At 42.2% G+C, this 17,878-nt stretch overlaps 3 protein-coding genes across 3 annotated transcripts; 1 reads left to right on the forward strand and 2 right to left on the reverse strand.

Moving 5' to 3' along the window:
• Positions 1-189: 189 nt before the first annotated feature.
• On the reverse strand, positions 190-4,598 carry LOC121187082 (extracellular calcium-sensing receptor-like). Its single transcript, XM_041046180.1, has 9 exons — positions 4,573-4,598; positions 4,255-4,448; positions 4,097-4,203; positions 3,483-3,770; positions 2,134-2,685; positions 1,803-2,024; positions 1,308-1,431; positions 717-1,189; positions 190-612 (listed from the first exon to the last, which is right to left on the reverse strand). Exons 1-9 carry the CDS (start codon positions 4,581-4,583, stop codon positions 190-192), a joined length of 2,394 nt encoding a protein of 797 aa, XP_040902114.1. The 5' UTR covers positions 4,584-4,598.
• Positions 4,599-6,035: 1,437 nt separating this feature from the next.
• Positions 6,036-10,693, forward strand: LOC121187080 (extracellular calcium-sensing receptor-like). Its single transcript, XM_041046178.1, has 8 exons — positions 6,036-6,171; positions 6,527-6,815; positions 6,901-6,987; positions 7,409-7,600; positions 7,948-8,481; positions 8,565-8,789; positions 9,544-9,667; positions 9,792-10,693. The coding sequence occupies exons 1-8, from the start codon at positions 6,122-6,124 to the stop codon at positions 10,691-10,693; spliced, it is 2,403 nt and encodes an 800-aa protein (XP_040902112.1). The 5' UTR covers positions 6,036-6,121.
• A 2,173-nt stretch (positions 10,694-12,866) lies between these two features.
• Positions 12,867-17,187, reverse strand: LOC121187260 (extracellular calcium-sensing receptor). Its single transcript, XM_041046434.1, has 13 exons — positions 17,015-17,187; positions 16,593-16,779; positions 16,278-16,388; positions 15,956-16,108; positions 15,657-15,857; positions 15,263-15,520; positions 14,948-15,139; positions 14,707-14,837; positions 14,431-14,527; positions 14,168-14,291; positions 13,585-14,057; positions 13,419-13,499; positions 12,867-13,223 (listed from the first exon to the last, which is right to left on the reverse strand). Exons 1-13 carry the CDS (start codon positions 17,185-17,187, stop codon positions 12,867-12,869), a joined length of 2,538 nt encoding a protein of 845 aa, XP_040902368.1.
• Positions 17,188-17,878: the final 691 nt, after the last annotated feature.

Here is a 17,878-nt window from a genome sequence, read left to right on the forward strand (position 1 = left end):
AAAGTTTTACTATACTGTCAGTAATTCAATAATTGGAGAAAGGGGATGTTTTTCAAAAGGTTTTGCTTTATTGCATTTCCATCTTGGATCTTAGTAGTTCATAGGTACATACAAAGATATTTCATTAAAATGACTTTCTTAGATAATGTATGTAATATCTTTATCAAAACACGCAATCTAGTATCATTTTCACCTTTGCATCATGTTTTTCTTGCTGTTTTTTTCCGGTTTCAGAATGATGATATAGCACTTTGGAGCAAAAATGCAAAAAAGAAGTCCAAAAGCTGAGGCTAAAATAGCAAAAACATGCACAGCCACTGTGTATTTGCCCGCCGTGCTCACATAAACTGGGATAAAAGTAATCCATACTGCAAAGAATATCAGCATGCTGAAGGTGATGAACTTTGCCTCATTAAAATTATCAGGGAGCTTCCGAGCCAGAAAAGCCATTAGGAAGCACATGCAGGCCAGGATGCCGATGTATCCAAGAACACACCAGAAGCCAACTTCTGAGCCAGTGACACACTCAATAATGATGGCAGCGCTGTGGTAATCTGTGTTTTTGTTGGCGTGAGGTGGGCTGGTAAGTAGCCAGATAAGACATATTATTACCTGAGCGGAGAGAAAAACAACAGAATCTTAATCAATGCAGTTGAAAACATATTTGTATATAGATAGCTGACATTTGGACAGTTTTGTTTTTTTTTTTTTTTTACCTGTACAGCCGTTCCTAAAAGTACACTGGCTCTCTGTTGGTTGGGTCCAAACCACTTCATGACATTACTTCCCGGCAGTGTGGACCTGAAAGCCATTAGAACCACTGCTGTCTTGGCCAGGAGGCATGAAATGCAGAGGGCAAAACTGATCCCAAAGGCTGGATACCTGATACGGCAAAGCCAGTCTGAAGGCTCTCCAATGAACAACAGGCCAATGAGGAAACAGACAGAAAGGAACACCAAGAGAAGGAAGCTCAGCTCCATGTTGTTGGCCCGAACAAGTGGTGTGTCTTTATATGTGAAGAATATGGCGAGGATGGAGAGGGAAACACAAGCTCCAAGGATAGATACAACACACAGCACCATACCCATTAACTCATGGTAAGACAGGTACTCAATAGTCTTTGGTACGCAGAGGTCTCTGGCTTTATTGGGCCATGTGTCCTCTGAGCAGCGGGAGCATTCTAAAGAATCTGGAGATGGAGAGGGAGGATCGTTTTTGAGTTTAGAGATGCAACATTTAGATAAGAAGTCCGATTTCTATTTACATAACACAGGAGAAAAGGTGAGAAACGATAGAACACAACATACCAGTCGCATTACTGACTTCTCCCTCAGCACAGGGGACACAGTCAAAACAGCAGATGGGTTCCCCCTTTCTCCTGGCAATGCGGAAACCTGGAGGACATCTATCGCTGCATACAGACCGGAAAGCCTGAGAGGCAGAAGGTCAGCCACTAAGAGAGACACTTATTTCATTCAGTATCACTGCACAGTGCTGTCTCTGACAGCAGCATAGTAGCCTCTGTTTTAGATACAGACTAAAAGATGAAAATACTTTTGAAAACTGATCCCAGCATGAACCAAACAGGTGTTACAGTTAAAGCTGGATACAACCTATAATAAATCATTGACAGGATTACAGCATTACTGATGAGGTTATATCTGAGGGTGACATTTTCTTCTTGTTTAACAATAGAACATATTGAACACTAATAAAAACAAATGAGACGATATGTTGACCAACAGTACACACAACAGTCTAAGAGGTGAACATGGTCTCAAGCCCGTTGGAACAGAACACACCTGCTTCCCTGCAGGCCACTGAATCACTGAGTCATTTATGACCAGGCTGTGTCCAGCAGGCGACGAGGCATCGTAGAAACCCACTTTGACTAAATGCAGCGAGCCGTCAGGATTCCTCTGCCAGTTCATGAGATCATAATAAGCAATGGGGTCACCGTTTTGATCAAAGTTGACCTTCACCCCCAGTGCAGAAAAATTAGCGCGCCTCATGTAGTGGACGAGCTGAGGGAAGAAGAAAAGCAGGATATCTAAACACAAACTGTGGTGGTACTTTTGACTTCTTTCTCAGCTTTTGCTAAAAAAATCATATTTCACCCAGAATCAGTCTTACCTGCCAAGGTTTAAAATCTTTTGGGTCTGCACAGGTGCCATTAAGGAAAGGGCCCTTTCCAACTTTGCAGTTACTCATATCTTGCAAGGCATGGGCCACTAGATACACAGCCTTGTAGACATTATAGGACACCCGTAACTGTGTCACATCAGAATAAGGAGAGTAAAAATCATTTAAATTCTCTGTCCCTTTACATGGCAATCTGTCAAGATAGTTGTCGACGCCATGGAAGTGGGTGTTCGCCGACCCATTCAGCCGACAGTTAAACGTTTCTTCCCAAAATTCTGCCAAGAAAGCAGAGTCATGAATATAGGATGGTGTGAGACTGGTGAGATGTTGCCTCAGCCCTGGAATCACATCTGCTCTCTGGATGGCAAATCCCAGTGTTCCCGTCAGGAGGTCACCAAACTTTTCCCATAGCAACGTGGCAGTGGCCCAGGCCTCACTGGCAATCCACTGCAGGCCAGTTATATTCCGATGTCTGATCCCTCTGAGGATGCCCTGCATCTCTGACTCACCAGAAAAGTTAATGATGACCTTTGAGGATGCCTTCTAAAAATGAAATATGAATATAGTTAATATTTGATTTAAACAGTTCAAATTTCAAAAGTCTGAAGACCTTTAATTAGGTGCTTTATATACACTATGATTCATGTTTAAGGCCCCATAATAATATATATTTTAAAATACTGCAGCAGTACATATGTATATGAACATGGTACATGACAATGCAGTACAGTGAATCAGCATAAATGCTTCAGATGAAGCTGAGAAACTGACAGAGAGGTGATGACTTTATGGTAATTTTTCAGGACACAGCTTTTAGTGCTGCAGTACTAAGCTCTGCAAGCTTTAACTGAAATCTTACTGTTTCCACAAACGAGGTGATGTGTTCATCTGTGTCTGTTTGTAGTTGGGTTTGTTTGTTTATTTGTCAGCAGGATTATGCAAAAAGTACAGAACCAATCCAGGGAAGAAACTATAACATTTAGTTTAAAGGGGAAGATCCAGGATTTTTTGTTTGTTTGTTTTTTAAATCAGTGCGTTGGCAGAGTTATGCCCTGTGCTGGAGGTTCTACAGAGTGCATCGATCAAAGCTGAAACAGCAAAGTGTTTCTGTGACAAGAGTAAATTTTAAAACTATTTTTCAGTCTTAATGAATTTGCATGCTTTATTTATATAATTTTAAATTAATTTGAATTTGTTGTCTGTTCTCAGACATGAAAATACAGAATTAATACCATTAAGGAAACAAAATATAATTTTCAGGATTAGTGATAATTCTTGTACATGTTATATACACCTGTGTCAGCACCCTGTATTAGAAGTTGGTAGTGATGCAGAGGTACCTGAATAATATCCAGAAGCTCATCTAGAGCCTGCTGACTTAGGGCCACAGGGTAGAAATGAGTGTAGGCAGCACACACACCGTACTGCACTGATTCCTGGAGGAAGAGCTGAATGGCAAAGCGAGCGTAATCAGATTCCACGCCAATGACTCCCACCCAGGTCCAACCAAAATAGCTAACCAGCCGGGTCAGGGCTCTGACCTGGAAAGCATCACTAGGCATTGTGCGCATGAAGGCTGGGAACTCCCTTTGGTTGCTCAGACAGCTGCAGGATGCAAAATAGCTCACCTAGTATTATAACAAACAATAGTTAACCTTTGCACACATTGGCTCACTGAAAAGGCTGTTGGAGTTTTTCAAATATCTTCCCTGTAAAATGAAAAAAAAGGAGTTGAGTCTGTCTAGCAAGTCAAGAATTCATCTGAGCGGATACTGATTTTAAAATATGGACATCTGAAATGTTTTTTTTATAGAGAAAATATAATTTTGTCATTTTCAAGTCAGATCAGCAGAAACAAATACTTTATCTCTAACCATAAAGGGCTGCTTAAACATGGTAAAGATATTATTAACATCATCACAACAAAACTGCTCAGACAGTCAGATAGTCTCACCAGTGGGATATGGAAAGACCCCAGGCTTCTTAGCAGAGCCATAGACACCCCCGAGCCAGCATCTCCTATAACAACTGGGGACACTGTCCTGCGTACAGCAGCACAGCCTAAATCAGAACTATCGATGCTTTTTTCTGCACCATCATCTCTGTTCACACTCTCAGCTCTGGAGCCTCTCTCTGGCTGGCCGTTCACCAGCAGCAACAACGCTCTCAGAGACACAGGTGTGTCATCACAGCTGTCACGGATGTGGAAACCCAGCTTGAGCTGTGGCAGAAGGTCACTGCGCTGGTTGATCTCTTCGATTGCAAAAATCATGGTCTGAATCCAGCGCAAGGCACGAGAGCTGAAACTGTACGGAGGTGAAAAGCAGTTCGTTACAAAGCACAAATAACCCAAACATAAATCCAGTAAAATGAAATATTTGAGTATTACACAAGTCATCCACTATCACATACATTCAAAGCATCACTTACTACTTATACATATTAGGGGTCGGTTTTGTTCTGTATGTTCGAACAGAAGACACAGGGCTGTAGTGTAGAGGGAACAAGCCCCCTATAACTACATCTCCGTCTTCGTACAGACTGTTTTTCTCCTCTTCCCCCAAGAAAACACAGTCATCCAGCGCAGCGAGTGAGCCGAGTGTGCCCCTAAAGAGAGAAAGAAACAGAACAAGCTTTGTGGCCGACAAAGCCATGGCTGGCCTGGGTTTGAAGAAAAGCTCCAGCTCAGTAATATCAAATGTTTTCATGGGTGAATATATAATAGAGTAGTAGCCCCTATTGATGACATGCAAATGATAGTGATATCTCAGGACACAACTGATTTATATACTGCAGGTAGCACCATGAATCTGAGGGGTCCGCCCAGATACTGTAGTTGTGACATCACTGAGGGTAATACCTTACGTTCTCAGGTGGGGTGAATACTGTTTACATCAAATGAATATGTTTTCTTACGGTATGATTTATATTTCTGTTGTATGTTCAGTGACTTTGATCGAGTTGTACTAAATAAAATACAAAAATGTAATGATAAAAGCAAATTGTTCACAGGAACGTGTTCGAAATGATAACATTATTCTTATTGTTATTCTTTTATTCAGTCATTCACAGTCTTATGCATTGTCTACAGTGGCTGCTTAGCAAAAACAGCCCTTCAGCAGCACAGCATCTTTGGTTCTCCATCACTGGATGCACTCAGTCACAGTAAGGCTGTGTTTTCACTCGTGTTTGGCAGTGCTCACTGTAGTTATGTGCATAAAGGGGAATATTATTCACTGGAAAACCAAAAAAAGAAACTTCAGATTATGAAAAGTGAGTCCTCATGCAGATCCAAGCACATCCAGTAAGTGCTGTGTGAATGATCTACCCATTATTCAAAACATTTTGACAATACAGTTTAACTGTACAACCACAAACTTTAAGTTTAACCACAAACAACAGCCTCCAAAAAGACCATAAAGTTGAAACAGCATCTCTCTAAAGCAGTTTCGCCCAATGCTGAACCTTATTAGAATGGTATATAATCACATTGGACTGTATTAGTTCTGGATGGGAATACTTAATAAACTGGCCTTAACAAAAATGTCTTTTTTTTTTCTTTCATTGGACATTCCTTCTCCAGTAGCATTGTCCTGTTACACCGTTAATTTTTTGTCATTCAGTTTGCATAACAAAACACTTCAGCAAATTAGGCGGGACTGCTGATGTCCAATCCAGAGGCACTGTGTCATTAATAAGATGCAAGAATGAGAAGGTCCAATACTGTATATAACTTCCCTAATTCTTAGCTCTCTCTCCTTGTGTGGGGAAGTTTAACATTATGACTCCACTTTACTTATTTCACTTGCTTTACTCTGTTAGTGTCCTGATTTTAACTTACACTCCAATCTCCAGCTTCACCACTCCTGCACCATCAGGAGCCAAAGTGTGCACTCTTCAAAACAGCTTTCAGCCGGGCTTTGTGGCCAAGGGTGATTATATTATTGGGGGCATCTTTCCCCTTCATTATAACCAGGAGATGCCCGACCTTAACTGCACCTACAGACCACCACCAGTGAAGTGCAATGGGTGAGTTTAATATATGTGGATGTGTGGACATTGTGGGAGTATTTAAATGACTGTTTCCTGTTCTGTCTAACTTTGTTGCACAGACATTAAAAAAAAAACAAAAACTCAATGATCGATGGATTATGCAGCGTGTGTTTATCCTTGTATTCATTCTACATGCAGTGAAATTTAACATGGCCTGGGATGAGAAAATACAGACAAAGCAAAAAGAAACCACTCAGTTACTTCATCGAACAAGATAAATGCAAAAATGCAATTGAGGCTAATTTCAAATAATCATCCATGTTTCTGATTGTACCTTTTCTCCAACTCTCAATGTGTGTGTGGTGTGTTCATCTGTGTCTGCTGGCAACAGATTTGATCCCAGGGCTTTCCGCTGGGCTCAGACGATGAGGCTGGCAGTGGAGGAGATAAACCGGAGTTCGGACCTATTGCCCAATTACACCCTTGGGTATAAAATCTTTGATTCGTGTGCATATCCGCTGACCGGCCAGAGGGCTGCTCTGGCTGTGCTGAACGGGCTGAATGAGGATGACTCTCCCATGTGCAGCGGTGCCTCTCCGCTCCTCGCTGTGATTGGAGAATCTGGATCTGCGCAGTCCATTGTAGTGTCAAGAATCCTGAGGCCATTCAGAATCCCAATGGTAACAGTGACTCTTTTTGTTTGTAATAGCCTCCAAAGCATGTTATCCTATGATCTGTTTCACTGTAATCTCCGTTTTTCCACAGATCAGCTACTTTTCTTCATGTGCATGTTTCACTGACAGGAGAAAATATCCTACCTTCTTCAGAGTAATTCCTAATGACGACTATCAGGTAAAAGTCTGACTGCACGTTAAAAAGTGTTTGACCTTTCAGTCCTGTAGCAGTAAAAAGACATTTCTGGAAATGTTGTGCTGTGTTGTCTGGTGTTATCCAGTAAAAACCTTGAACCTTGAAATTAACTTTTTACTAAGAATACTGCTTTGTATATATACATTACAGTGCATTAGAACTTGTGCAGTAGTTTTTAAGGACAAGATTGTAGAATTTTCTTTAACAACAAAGCAGGAATTCACCACAATTACATTTTTTTTCACCAAATAGCAATGACAGAAGTTTAGTACCTGTCTACATTACCGTGCAGCATTATATCAAGTCAGAGCAACATGTATTATTAAAATTATGTCAGTTAACTGTCTTTTTAGGTCTGTTTTATGGGACCAAGTGAGGTGGCACTCTTTTCTGTTGAACGCAGGTGAAGGCCATTGCGCAGCTGCTCGTGCGCTTTAACTGGACTTGGGTGGGGCTGGTGCGAGGGGACCATGAATATGGCCGCTTTGCTGTACAAGGTTTACTGAGAGAATTACGGGGTACCAAAGTGTGTGTGGCGTACCAAGAAATGATCCCTCTGCTCTACAATCGCCAGAGGGCACTGGAGATCATGCAGGTAGATGAATTTAGTTTTGTGGCATTAGAGAGTTTTTATTTCACCTCAAGACCCTTTTTACAGAAGGTGCTGTTTACACACCAGTACCACTTTTTCTTCTTTTATTCTAATTAAAATGAGACGATCCAATATTATCAGTATTTGTGTTGCTTTCAATATTTGTGTTGCTTTCAGGCCATTTATCTCATTCTCATTCAGGGGAAGGGAGTACTGGCATGCACTGCTGTCTGCTCAAGTGTCTTTTTTGATATTACCACAAGGTTTTATCAGATTTCACCTGCTTTCTTTTTACCTTCTCTCCTCCCTGTAAAATCCTCTCCTCCTTCATTATCTGCCCCTGTGTAAAGGTGATGCGTAGCTCTTCAGCAAAAGTGGTGGTGGTATTTTCAGCCGAGGGGGAAATGACTCCTTTCTTGAGAGACTACATGAAGCAGAACATCACTGGAATCCAGTGGGTGGCTAGCGAGGCCTGGGTTACAGCATCTGTCTTTACAGGGAGCGAATATTACCCCTACCTTGGTGGCACCATTGGATTTGGCATCAGAAAAGGTCACATCTCCAGACTCAGTGACTACCTGCAGACAGTAAACCCTAAGAGGTATCCTGATAATCCTCTGGTGCTGGAGCTGTGGGAGGCTCTGTATGGTTGCAGTCCTTCTCCATCCTCTGACCCCCAGTTGCCTCCCTGCTCAGGGCAGGAGCCCCTGTTGGAGCAGCATTCAGCCTACATGAATACATCCAGTCCTAGAGTGGCCTATAATGTCTATAAGGCTGTGTATGCGATTGCTCATTCCCTGCACAACCTCCTTCTCTGTCAGCCAAGCAGTGGGCCTTTCCAAAACAAGTCATGTGCTCAAAGCAACAACATACACCCCTGGCAGGTTTGATCCAGTTTTCTTGCTTTTAAATACGTATAATTAAAATCTTGTGTGTGTGTGTTTAATATTATCTATTGGTTTTCAAGCTCCAGTACTACCTCCAGGAAGTAACATTTAGCATTGCCGGAGATGAGGTGGACTTTGACCTGAAGGGCGACTCCATACCCTACTATGATATCATAAACTGGCAGAGAGGCACGGGCGGGAACATTGAATTTGTCAACGTGGGGTTGTTTGATGGAACCAAGCTTGTCGGAGAGGAGCTGGTGATCCAGGAGGACAGGATAATGTGGGCAGGGCATCAGAGTGAGGCAAGCTGCTCACACTGTGTTTTTACCTTCATCAGATGCCAACTGTTGAAGTTCTGTAGGTTGAGGTGGAGGTAAGTCAGGTGGGCAGGCCAAGCTGGATCTGAAATGAGTTCCCTTGCATTTATACAGTAAACAATATTCAAAAGGCTGCCATACAGTATGACATGGTGATTCAGTGCCTGCCTTTGTTTTCCTTATGGGGGAGTTCTTGCTGCTGAATGCATCTTACAGAGCTCTCACAGAGCTACAGTCAAACATTTGGAAAATAACTACACATTTTTAATTAGCTAGTGGAAATTAACCAAGTCCAGAGTATGCAAATTATCGCTAGACCTCTCAACCATCAGAGAATTTATTTATAGAATTTATACATTTATTGTGAATTAAAAAAGAAAACAAAAAACAGCAAATCCTCACATTTGAAGGTCTGGAACCAGAAAATACTGGAAGTTTACTTGATAACTGGTTTAAGCAATTTACCAAAAGGCCTTTTTTTCTGTCAGTGGACTAATCAAAAAATTCAGAGGGAGATTTTTCTTGAGTAAGTGCGGCTGCATTCAACAAATGTCATTCTACGTTTTACATCCAGAGACCACCCACATACTAGCATCGCACAACTTTAAGACAACGTACTGCACAACCCGTCCATCCTAACTAAGTCCTTCTGGGGACTGCGGCTTCTATGGCCAGTAATTTCAGAGCACTGATTTCACACTGTAAAGCTGAAACCCATTATCATCTCTGTGCTCCCTAGGTGCCGGTGTCTATATGCAGTGCCAGCTGTCTTCCAGGGTCCCGGAAGGCTGTCCGTCGTGGGGAGCCTGTCTGCTGCTTTGACTGTGTACCATGTGACAGCGGCAAAATTAGCAATCAGACAAGTGAGCTAGAACCCAGCAACGGAAATCACAACAGTTCAAATCTAATGTTATATTAAAATGTGGTCCTATTTGAATGCAGAATATTTGAAGTGAGCTCCTCTTTTTTTGACACTCTTCCCTTTAGACTCGATAGAGTGCACATTTTGTCCTGAGGACTTCTGGTCAAACGAGGACAGAACAGCTTGCATTCCCAAGAAGGTGGAGTTCTTGACCTATGATTCCTTGGGTATAGTCCTGACGGTGATCTCTGTGGTGGGTGCCTGTCTCACTCTCGCTGTTTCCGGAGTCTTCTACTATCACAGAAACACAGCCATCGTCCGTGTTAATAACTCTGAGCTCAGCTTCTTCATCCTGCTTGCTCTCACTTTGTGTTTCCTGTGTTCTCTGATTTTCATTGGAAAGCCAACATCTTGGTCTTGCATGCTGCGTCACACTGCCTTCAGCATCACGTTTTCCCTTTGCATCTCCTGCATCCTGGGGAAGACTCTGGTGGTGTTGGCTGCTTTCACTGCCACCAGGCCGGGGGACAACATTATGAAGTGGCTGGGGCCCAAACAGCAGAGGGCCATTATCTTCAGCTGCACTCTGGTTCAGGTGGTTATCTGTGCTGCCTGGCTCATTGATGCTCCCCCTTTCCCATCCCGAAACACACAATATGAGCGCTCAAAGATCATTTTGGAGTGTAGTGTGGGCTCTAGCCTGGCGTTCTGGTGTGTTCTGGGATATATTGGTCTTCAGGCTTGTCTGTGCTTTGTACTGGCTTTTCTGGCCCGCAAGCTGCCAGGGAACTTCAACGAGGCCAAGTTCATCACCTTTAGCATGCTGATCTTCTGCGCTGTGTGGCTGGCATTCATCCCTGCCTACATCAGCTCCCCTGGAAATTATGCAGATGCTGTAGAGTCATTTGCCATTCTGGCCTCCAGCTTTGGCTTGTTGTTCTGCCTGTTTGCCCCAAAGTGTTACATTATTTTACTGAAGCCAGAAAAAAACACAAAACAGCACCTAATGGGGAAAGAAAAGAAGTGATCCACCATAAGTTAACCTTTTAAAATTTCTGTTCAATATTTAAAAATAATCCTCACGGTGATGCATTTCACATTTGTATTGCCTGGGCTGTGACAGCTGAATGTAACTGATGTGTGCACCATTGCAGATGTAGTACAGTGTACAAGGAAATAAATAAGTATAATTACATGGAGCTTTTATTGTGTATTTTGAAGAAATAAAGACGTTCAGAGGTGAGTGTTCTGCCGAGTTTCTGAGGCTTCGGTCTGTTGGGTAGATATGTTCTCAGATCTGCTGATCCTATTGGTTAAACTGTCAATGCTGAGTTTGAAGGATCAATGTCTATCTATCTATCTGGTGTGAAAGCTGTCATGCAGTGTGAGGGTGGCCCGTTCAAAAAGTTTACATACATTGAAAGGTGCATATCGGGCCAACCAGAAAGAGAAAACTAAACCCCCCTCCCACTCTACTACACTTGGTCTCTTCCCCTGTGAACCCCCCTATTTAACCAAATGGACCACTGCAGTTCAGGTTTGGCTGTTCCTGTTCTGAGAGAGGAGGAAGTGCAACAAAGGAGACAGGTGAATACAATTTAAATCAAATACACAACCACAATGTCCGTTCCAACCACCACTCACTCCAAATGTTTATATTACACACATCACTATCAACTGTTCACACTAGGACAATCAACATTTTGATAAAATCTACATGAGAAAGAGGCTACTGAAGCGTGTGTGTGTGTAGTGCATGTGACTTACCTTAGGGCACGGGTTTCCCAGTCCCAAGCAAACTGAATTAGTTTTACCAATTCGTTGTTGGCTAATATGCACTGTATTTTGTAATAACAAAGAAGCCACATCAAATTGTTGTGTAAAGTAACAACAGGAGCTTTTTCCTGCCTCTGTAACATAACATTAGCACATTTTTAGAATTTTTTTTTTTGTATTTGGCCTTCACTGGTCAGTCATGGAATCATATTTGGCCCTCTTACAACCTTTGAAATGAGAATCTTTTTAATTAGGGGGAAAGTTGTGTACAAAAGGTCGTCTCTTTGAGTACTGTTCCCTTAAGACTGATGTTAATTATCGCACATGTGAATTCCCACACTGCCGCGGTCCTTGAATGCACCGCAGACGTGTCGATTGATCCGAAGAAAACAGCTGAGTGACTCCGCAGTGTGCGTCTAAAAGCAGCGAGTTTTGTTGTTATGCCACTTGTGTACCCTTCGTTAATAATTCTATACATTCATAAGTCAAGTAATGACATGCCAGTCGTTTTTGGTTAGTGGCATTTGTGATGTTATAAGGAATTAGCCACTAATTAGCGGCAGGTAGTTAGCTGCCAATCAGAAGTTTATGCTAGCTCACTGCGTGGCTAAGCACTGTTGTTTGCATTGCATTTTGCCTCTTGGTTTGATCCGTTGAGTGATCATTGTGATTTAAGCTATAAGTAATATTGAGCTGTATTTCAGTTACTCTGATTAGATACACATATTTGGCTCAGTATATATTTTATGTGATTTTATACTTCATTCTAATTGTATTGTGTTACTGTGTTTGTATTACAGAAACCACACTCATATGCATGTAATCACTAATGAAAGTTATATAAAGGGTCAAACTTTATTCCTGGACTCCGTTCCTCATTCTCCACCTACCTGCTCATGTGTCCTGACCGACACACTGAAGTGTTTGCTGCCACCTAAGATCCACACTCAGTACAGTCTACACAACAAGTTGCATATTGTTTTTCTGTGTAAACCCAATGTGAATTATTTTTTCTAGACTGAGGGCAAACATTTCAATTTAATAACAACCAATAAAATTGAATTGAGATATTAACAAAATGTTGGACCAACAAATGTATATGGATCAAATAACACAAAGATAAACTGAGTGTACTTGATTTGTTTAGATGGAATATTGGTGGTGTGATGAAACTACTTTAATCCAGCAGTTTTTTTTTGAGTGTATTATTTACAGTGTTAACAGTATTGGTGTAAACCTGCAGTCAGGTCTCTACTTGAAGTATGTCATTAACATCAAAACACGGAGATGCGTTTCATGTGGCATTTTATTTTGTTTCACATTCAAACTTTTAGATAAATATTGTCTTTGAAAATGTATTTTCATGATTTCAAATGAAAAAGCATGCGTGTCTGTTTGCCTTCTACATAAAGGTATGTGTAAGTTCATCTGGGATATTTTCCAGTCATGCCTTTCTTAGTGTTTCTTTCCGGCTGCAGTAAAATTATGTAACATTTGGGCACAAAAATGCACAGTAACAGTCCAAAACTAGAGGCTAATATAGCAAATATTTCCACTGCCACTGTGAACTTTCCAGGAGAGCTGACGTGAGCTGGGATGAAAGAGATCCACACAGCCCAGAAGATCAGCATGCTGAAGGTGATGAGCTTCGCCTCATTGAACGCATCAGGTAGCTTGCGCCCGAGGAACGCCAGGAGGAGGCAGAGGAAGGCCAGTAGGCCTATGTAGCCCAGGACCAGGTAAAATCCGGGAGGCCATGGCTCCTTACACTCCACAACAATCTAATCATGACAACAGACACATGGAAAAGTTTGAATGAGGGTGTGAAATAATTGATTTCATTTGAATATGTTTAGTTCATTTCTAATTTCAGTGCTAAACATTTAAGCTCTGGCATATGGTATTTGAACATTTTCTCTGGCAGCTCTTGATGGAAAAATCAAAAAAGAGGCATCAAAGTCAAATGTCATCCTTACTTTTCCAGTTGAGGCTTGATAGGCTGGATTCCTGAATGGGAATGGAGGTGCACCCAGCACCCAGCCAGCGCAGAGGCAAACCTGTGGGCAAACATAGCAAGATAGGAAGCTCTTAAATGGTCACAACTTGAGGATAAAATTAGTTGTGGTTTCATAACCCTCCCACCTGAGGAGCTGTAGTGCAGAGGATCAGAGTTCTCTGTTGAGCAGGCCCAAACAGCTTCAGAGCCCTGGAAGCAGGTGCATTTGCCTGGAAGGCCAAGAGAACTACAATGGTCTTAACAAGGAGGCAGGACAGACAGAGCACAAAGCTGATCCCGAATGCTGCCTGGCGGAGCCTGCATGTCCACACAGATGGTTGGCCAATGAACACCAGGGAACACAAGAAGCAGAGCTTGAGTGACAGGAGAAGTAAGAAGCTTATTTCTGAGTTGTTGGCCCTGACGATGGGTGTAGAGCGGAAACGGTGAAAGATAGTGGTGATGATGGTTGTAAGAACGACACCTAGCAGGGTGAGTACAACCAGGATGATGCCCATGGTGTCATGGAAGGACAGGAATTCTTCAACCCCGGCAATACATTTCACCTTGTCTCTGTCTGACCAGTAAAACTCAGGACATTTTGTGCACTCAGTAGAACCTTTGGGGGACACATACACATGATGTAAGCAGACAAAGACTCTTTCTCACACAAGAACTGTTTGCAGAAGTTGTAAAAATATATGAATAGAGAAAATATGTAGGGGTTACCAGTCTGGTTGCTGATCTCTCCATCAGCACAGGGCAAACAATCAAAGCAGCAGTGAGGCTCTCTCGGACGCCTGGCCTGCCTGGTGCCAGAGGGGCATGGAGCACTGCACTGAGATACAGGCACCTGGACAAAGACCAGAAAACAGTGTAGAATTGAAAATCAAAGTCTGCCCCAAGTAATATTAAAAAAAAAACTGTATCCTCTAAAGATGCATAATTTTTTAAAATGTATATTAAATCCTTTAAGGGAGCATTTCACCCACCTGTGATTGTCCTTTTGCCCATACAATGGTGCTGTGCTCCATCTGCAGCTGTTGTCCCAGTGGAGCTGAACCATCATAGCTTCCCACTTTGATAAATCTAGAAACAGCATAAAATTCTGTAGAAATGCAACCGGGCCAAACAATGTGTGCGACAGTTTTGCACCATAATTCAGCTGAAAGCATATACAGTATAGCCACAATAAACATAAATAACAAACATAAATAAAATTAATTAATTACAGTTGTGTTCCTGTGTCTTTAAATAAAATATTTCACCTGATTTCCCCGTTGCTGTCCTTCTGCCAGTTAATGATGTCATACAAAGGGACCGGTTCGCCATTGGAGTCAAAATACACCTTCTCCTTAAACTGAGTGGTGAAATTTACTCGCTTCAGATGATCCAGCAACTGAATGAGAGGAGGAAGAAACGATTAAGAACAGTGAAGGGAACGAAAAGCCAAAAGCATTAAAGAGTTTCAAGAACACTGATTTCTATGATTTGTAGTGTGTAACTTACCTGCGTAGAAGTAAATGATTTATATTTTTCACACATTCCCATGTTAACTCCTGAATCACATTTCAGTAAAATGTGCAGAGCATGGGCGATGGCATATACAGCTTTGTACACATTATAGGATATTCTGACCTGAGATACATCAGTATAACTGCTGTCAGTGTACGTCAGATCCTCTGAACCTGTGCAGACAGGCTTTTCAGCAGCTGACCCTTTAAATGTATTTTTTTGTCCTACAATAGCTTCAACCAAGGACTCAGAATTGTTTTGAAAGTCTGGTTTGTAACCAAGAGCATCAAATCCCATTGAGGTATCCACAGTGGTTGCTTCATTCACGAACTCTAGCCTACAGCCAAACAGCTCTTCCCAGAACATGTTGACAAAGTCCATCCCTGGTTCGGGAGAGGGGCGGACATTCAACAGGAACTCTTTCAAGCCAGGGATTCTGACTCCTGGGAATGAGAAGCCCAGTGTGCCCTCTAGGAGAGGGTGGAAGTCGGGTGAGGTCAAGAGGGTAGCGGTCACCCAGGCTTCACTTGCTACCCACTGGATCCCTGTCACATTTCTCTGAGCCAGCTGGAAAGGCACACATGAAAAAAATCTGATGATAATCGCCATGACCACAACTCTATATTTTTTTGTACTTTCCTAATTGCCAGTATAATGTCTTACTTTATGCCTATGCACATTAAAAGAAATGTTGAGCACTTACTTCTAAGAGCAGATCCAGCAGCTGTCCCTCTGTTGCAAAGACAACCACGACCTTTGCAGTTGAACTCTGCAGCCTGTTTGCCATTTCTTGTATCTCATCTGCTGTGGGTGACTTGGTGATAGTCAGATGAAATGCCACACATCCACCTTGTTGTCTAAACTGGTTAGAGAATGCTTGGATGCCATAGTGACTGTAATCATCCTGAAATATATGGAGAAAGGTTTTGTATATCATGTTGGTGTGTCTAACTTACTAACGATGGAGTTTAAAAAAAAAAAAAAAAAAAGTCTTTGTCTCACCGTGGTCCCTATTGTTCCCACCCAGAGCCAGCCTAAGAAAGTGACCAGCTGTACAAGGCCTCTGACTTGAAAGAGATCACTCGGCACAGTCCGTAAGAATGACGGGTACACATGCTTGTCAGTAAGACAAGTACAAGTGGCAAAATAGCTCACCTGTAAGGAGATAAAGTTAACTTTACAGAGATGAAACAGAAGCTAAAACAGAACACTACTGAACAGTTTTAAATTCGGTTGTGGGATTTCTTACAAAACCGAGAGGTAGAAGAAAGGACAGTAAAAATAAAGCACTGTGCACAGTCCAGCCTTTTTGTTTTTTTCTTACCAGTGGGATGTTGAAAGGGCCAAGAGTGTGAGCTACAGCTCTCGTAGGGGAAGAGGATGCAAGGCCGATCACAGCGGGCACAGGAGAACCAGCCAGACACGAGGGCAAAGTCTCAGATTGTGTACTTCTATCCATTCTCTCCTCTGTCACATTTTCTGTTATGTAATTTTCATTATTTTCAAGACTGTGAGGCATCACTGTGCTGGTCAGCATCCTTTTCTTTCTTGTTTTTCCTTCTGTCTTTACCTCCTCCATTCTAGTACCACTGTACATTGCCATATTTGATCTGTTTTCAGTTTCTCCCGTTTGTCTCACCGCAGCTGTCACCGCTTTGGAGTGGCTGATTAAAGAAAAAAGAGCTTGCATGCTGGTGTGGACGTGGTCACAGCTGTCCATGATCAGGTAACCTAGCTTAACACCTGGTAACAAGCTTGAATCACGGTTAATTTCCTCCACAGCAAACACCATGGTCATCATCCAGCGGAAGGCTCTGTAGTCAAAGCTGCGGAACATTAAACAATGTCGAATGCATTCTTTGTAATTCATCATGAGACAGAATCACAGCACAATATACATTAGAACATGTGAACAGTGTAGAAGCAACATCTAATACAGGAAGAGAAAATGATTCCTTTCAGTTATTTGTATAAAATGTATGAGATTTTTGGATGTGGGACTAACAGAGACAAAGCAAAAAAATAAAAACATAGCAGATGTCACAGAACCCTCACACTCACCCGCTGCAAGGTGTGAGCTGAGGTTTGCTAGAGTAGCTGTGCTGTGGTGTAGGGGCCACATAATGCAGAGGGAACAACCCTCCAATCACAATATCTCCTTCCGACTGCAGGGCCAGAGACTCGCTGTCTACCAGCTTCGCACACTGAGGCACACTAGAATCAAAACCACTCATTATCTGCAACCCCAAACCATTCAGTCTCTCTGTCATAGTCTCTTGTTCTTTCCCTCCTCCCTCTAAAATTAATTCTCTCCTTTCCATCACACTTTTAGGAACATCAGAAAAAAGTGGAAAAAGAAGGCTAAATAAGGTCCAAAGAAGCAGCCACAAGGAAGCCCCAACCAGGGTTGAATGCTGTGTCCATCTTGACCCCATAAAGACTGTGTGTGCTGGAGACAGTGGTTCTCCAACACAGTCTCTGAAAGGCTAATGCAGCAGCCTATATAAAACTGTAATGCTTGAGTCATTTCATGGGTCATGTGAGTCACCACGTCACACATACGATGACGATTCAAAGCAGAGAAAATGCGCATATCTCATATTCAGGTCTGTGGGTGTCTGTCTTGGGATGACTTTTGTGGGGGGGGTGGTGTGGGTGGTGGGTGGGGGGGCTTGAGTAATTTAAATCATCTTGAAATTTTCTACTTTCATTTTAAATGTTGCATTGCTGCATTTGAATATTTTGCATGAACTCTTGCATGACTCTTAGGTAAAGCAATACAGTAAAATTGGTATGTTGGTAATGTTTGAAAAATGAAGACCATTGTAGTTATAATTATTTGTTAAAATGGTTGCCACTCATCCCTGAATTAGAGACCTCAGAAAATGGTTTGGCATGCTGCTACCATCTAGTGGAAATGCTCAT

Source organism: Toxotes jaculatrix, chromosome 9 (assembly GCF_017976425.1).
Source record: "Toxotes jaculatrix isolate fToxJac2 chromosome 9, fToxJac2.pri, whole genome shotgun sequence".
Taxonomy (NCBI): domain Eukaryota; kingdom Metazoa; phylum Chordata; class Actinopteri; family Toxotidae; genus Toxotes; species Toxotes jaculatrix.